Here is a 4029-nt window from a genome sequence, read left to right as displayed (position 1 = left end):
AAGGAGGAGTAATAGCTTTGTTTTGTCTGGAAAACCAAGTTAGCCATCCAAGAATAACTTGGCAAACGTGGAAAGATTAATTGAGGTAAAGTTTTAAAGCTGCGGTGATATCTGCATGATTCCAGGAATCTTTGCTGAGAGTCCAGTGTGAAGCTTGAAGCTTGCAAGTGGACTTGCGTAAATCATAAAGTCAAACAGGATTGGTTAAAACCTTTCCACGCTTTTTTTATTTTTTTTTGTTAAAAAGTGCCATGTATCAGGACTTTGGGGAACTTTTGTCCAGAGATTGTATTGCACACATATGTGCAATTAAGTTCCCTGTGTTTGGTCGGGAAGAGAGAAAATCTTTTGCACATTTTATGTGTGTGTATTGACCTTTTATACATCTTCCAGTGATCTTTCAGGGTAGCGTGATTTTCCATAATCTCATCAAGCGTCATCAGCACCACTAGGAGCTCCCCCAGGTGCTCATAAACCACCTGCAGGAGAAATGCAGAGAAGACACAGGAGGAGATGAAGGCCAAGTTAACAAAAAAGGATTGAAAATAAAAATAATAATAATAATAATTAAGAAAACAGTAAAAGAAAACCAACCTGGAAATGGACACCAGATGATTCAATGATTTTTGTTGCACCCCTAAAGTACAAGAGCAAACATTAAGCACATTACTATTTTTTTAAGCCTGCAAAACATGAAAAAAAAAAAAAAACATTTTAGGAACAACCGAAACCCATTGATGGCAAGATTGGAGTGAATTTCTTTAAAAAAAATCCAAGTGCAATTGGAATGATTGATGTTTGGCACTAATTATTATCATTTTAAAAACTAGGAATACTAAAGAAACTACACTGACCTATCATCCAGATGTACAGCGGAACCACAAAGAAATTACTGAATTATTAACAAAAAAATCTAATGTTCCTCAGTCAGGCTGTCATTGGTGACTTGTTTGGATAAGCCGGCAGATGGATCGGTAAAATGTGATGGGATACAGAAAAAAAAAATGACATCTTTAACTTTTATTGCTTTTTTTGAGATCTCAACAAAATGGTAAGGAGAACTTTGGTAGCAGCAAAACAACAATTTATTTTCTAGATTACTTGAGAATAGTTTGCTATTATATAAAATATTTCTACGACCTTTTCAGGGAAACATCTTAAAAATAAAAAAATAAAATTGACTGCTAATGTTGAGAGAGATTTCTTGGTTTGAAGAGTGTAAAGGAGGAATTCATATTAACAGGTTGTAGTTTCAGATGAAGTGGAAAACATTCTTTAACAGAAAGAAAGGCTTGACAAAAATGTTCAAAAAGTTTCAGTACATTTGCAAGAAAAAAAAAGAAGAGAAAAACATGAAAACAAAACATTTTACATCATCAAAGATTTTTTCTGCCACGTATGGATGACAGAAAAACAAAACGACAAAAAAAAATCTCATCCAAAATAAGTAATCCAATTATTAATGACTCCTCCATAGCAGAATAGTTTCTCAATCTGATCCAAGACATTTTGTTTAGTGCTTGACCTGTGGAGCTTACTTGCTGCTGTTGTAGAGGGCAGCCAGCTGATGAATGATGCTGACCACCACTTCGTAACATCTGGATACAAAGCAGGACAGTTCCTATAGAAGAATCAAAAGATAATAAGTAAAGAAAACAAAACTAAAAGTGAACAAAGTTTAATATGTACAAATCACCTGTAGGAATGAAATAAATCTGCCCATTTGAATCTGCGACTCGCCTTCAAGAACATTGGTTTCACACACTGTAATAAAAAAAAACAGCACGTGCTACAGCCATATTTTCACCTGCAATAAGGAAATTGTCTACAAATAATAAGAGCTGATACTCTACCTCCCTCTCCATAGAACAATAAGCCATTATAAAATTTGGTTTCCGCCTGGAAATAAAAGCATTAGTGTCCCAGAGAGCAAACACACATAGACCAGAGTAATCCAATAGAAGAGAAGAGTCCTTTGTTTTAACAGTGCTTACCTCATATTTTAGCTTTTTCACTTCACCGCACAGAGCAGCATAAACCGTTATTACTTTATTCAAGACCTGCGTGCAACACATGTGGTTAGCTTCATACCACGGTGCAAATGCTTATTTATTTAAAAAAAAACAAAAAAAAAAAAACAATTGATTGTTTTACCTTGTTGTCTGTTTTAATTAACTCTAATAATGAGGTCTGCTCGTATGGGAGAAGCTGAAAAGAATCAAAGAAAAGCATGAGTTTAGTTTCTGTCATTTTCTCCTTTTACAGGTAAACGTGCAGCTACTTACTTTTAGAGCGATGGGGTCCAGAGTGAAGTCCCACACATCTCCAATAGAGTCATCCAGAGCCTCTTCAATGCCCTTCAGCTGAGAGGTGTATTCTTCCAGAAACTTGCTGTAGTTCTTCAGCTGAACCTCTGTGTGGATTTCTGTTAAATAAGAAGAATAACAAGTCCATTCATGAAAATAAATGTGATTGCTTTTAGTAAGCAAATTGAAAAATGTACTTATGAGGCCTTGTCACATTCTTATGACAAATGCAACTTGAGTCAAGTAGTTGAGCAGTTGCTCTCCAGAGGTTTTGAAGGCATACATATAAGGTGTCATATATTTGAAATTAATGTGGTTTGTACAGACTATTGCGTTGTGCTAATAAACTGTACTTCTAATGAAACAAAATACAACAGTAAAGGCTAGATTCAGACTGCTGCACTGCATGTTTGTAATTTCATTAATACTAATAATAATAATAATAATAATAATAATAATAATAAATCTAATTTCAGTCCTGAGACTAAAACTGAAAATGCTGTCAAATGGGATGGGTAGATTAAAATAAATTATGTGTCTATATACTTTCTTGTTTTTTTTCTCAATGCTCATCAATGGAGATGCATTTGGACAAGTTACAGCCGAAAGGAAAATTTGAATGGAGCAACTTAAAACAGGTCTGGACAATGACTTTTATTCCTGTTTTTGTGTGGATCTTCGTGTTACATAAGCTGGGATCTCTGTTGAATTTGATATCAGGAATTTTAGCTGCAAGACGCTATTTTTCTCTAAGAAATCAACTCAGTCTCACTTGACTTGATGCCTTTACTAACATTCAAATGTTGCTTGTTAATATTTCCATCACTTGCTTATACTGACCTAGGTATCCTTACAGAAAACTAATAAAAAAAAAATAATACACTATTTAAGGAAGAAACATTTCATGCAGTAGTAGGACACTGTAGGGACTATTTAGATCAAGATTCTGGCATGGATGGATTAAAAACATCTCTCCTTTGCTGTACTCTTGAGTGAGCTTTCATGTTGAGTAAACATAAACACCGAAAGATTTATAAGTAGAATCAGTACAGTAATCACTAATTAAATCATACATGATTACTAAGTATTAACGCAACTAAATTAAATGGGTTTAACGTGATCATAAATGTCAAACTGTCAGTTCTCCCTGGGGGTGAGCTAACGTAGCTAGCTTTCAATTTCACTCATTTACACACCAATTTCACGCGTACACACTACGTTTACTCAAACCAATCAGCACATCTTAAATGTATTTACAAAGTTGATACTTCAACCAAACTGCAGAAGGGTTTTCTCTATTGGGAGCACAGTGGCTTAGCATTTGGCTAGTAGCATAAGCTAACACTGGAAGCAAACAGCAGTTTTAGTCCGCTCCTGCTTCTCTCTGGACGCTCGGCCAGCATCGAGGACTTACTCTGAGAACCGTCGTCAAAGCGGTCAAACTCCCAGTCAGGTGCGATGGTTTCCACTGCCATGTCTCTAGAATAGATCCCCCGCAAGATCTAAACTCGGTTCTGTTGTGAAGTAGGGCTGCAAGATCCCATGATGGACCTTGTGATTTTTGTCGCTAGTGCTTATGGGAAATTGAGTTCGAGTGCCGAAGTCGTCACGATGAAAGTACTCCGGGATATATATATATATATATATATATATATATATATATATATATATATATATATATATATATATATATATATATATATATATATATATACACACACAC

General features: G+C 35.1%; 1 protein-coding gene across 1 annotated transcript; it reads right to left on the bottom strand.

The window, feature by feature from the left end:
• Window positions 1–200: 200 nt before the first annotated feature.
• Window positions 201–3888, bottom strand: LOC106944025 (WASH complex subunit 7-like). Its single transcript, XM_015027298.1, has 9 exons — window positions 3721–3888; window positions 2286–2425; window positions 2155–2208; window positions 1995–2060; window positions 1854–1899; window positions 1697–1764; window positions 1539–1621; window positions 595–637; window positions 201–479 (listed from the first exon to the last, which is right to left on the bottom strand). The coding sequence occupies exons 1-9, from the start codon at window positions 3779–3781 to the stop codon at window positions 240–242; spliced, it is 801 nt and encodes a 266-aa protein (XP_014882784.1). The 5' UTR covers window positions 3782–3888; the 3' UTR covers window positions 201–239.
• Between the last annotated feature and the right edge of the window lie 141 nt (window positions 3889–4029).

This window comes from Poecilia latipinna, unplaced genomic scaffold, assembly GCF_001443285.1.
Source record: "Poecilia latipinna isolate Pla-1442-1.1 unplaced genomic scaffold, P_latipinna-1.0 Scaffold6631, whole genome shotgun sequence".
In the NCBI taxonomy this organism is placed as follows: Eukaryota; Metazoa; Chordata; class Actinopteri; order Cyprinodontiformes; family Poeciliidae; genus Poecilia; species Poecilia latipinna.
Note: the sequence above shows the minus strand (reverse complement) of the source record. Positions and strands in the feature narration are given on the sequence as shown.

Coding starts and splice junctions, on each gene's coding strand:
- LOC106944025 (XM_015027298.1), bottom strand. CDS start 3,781: ATGGCAGTGGAAACCATCGCACCTGACTGGGAGTTTGACCGCTTTGAC. Junction 2,426..3,720: donor CTTTGACGACGGTTCTCAGA/GTAAGTCCTCGA, acceptor CTTATTTAACAG/AAATCCACACAGAGGTTCAG. Junction 2,209..2,285: donor TGGACCCCATCGCTCTAAAA/GTAAGTAGCTGC, acceptor GATTCTTTTCAG/CTTCTCCCATACGAGCAGAC.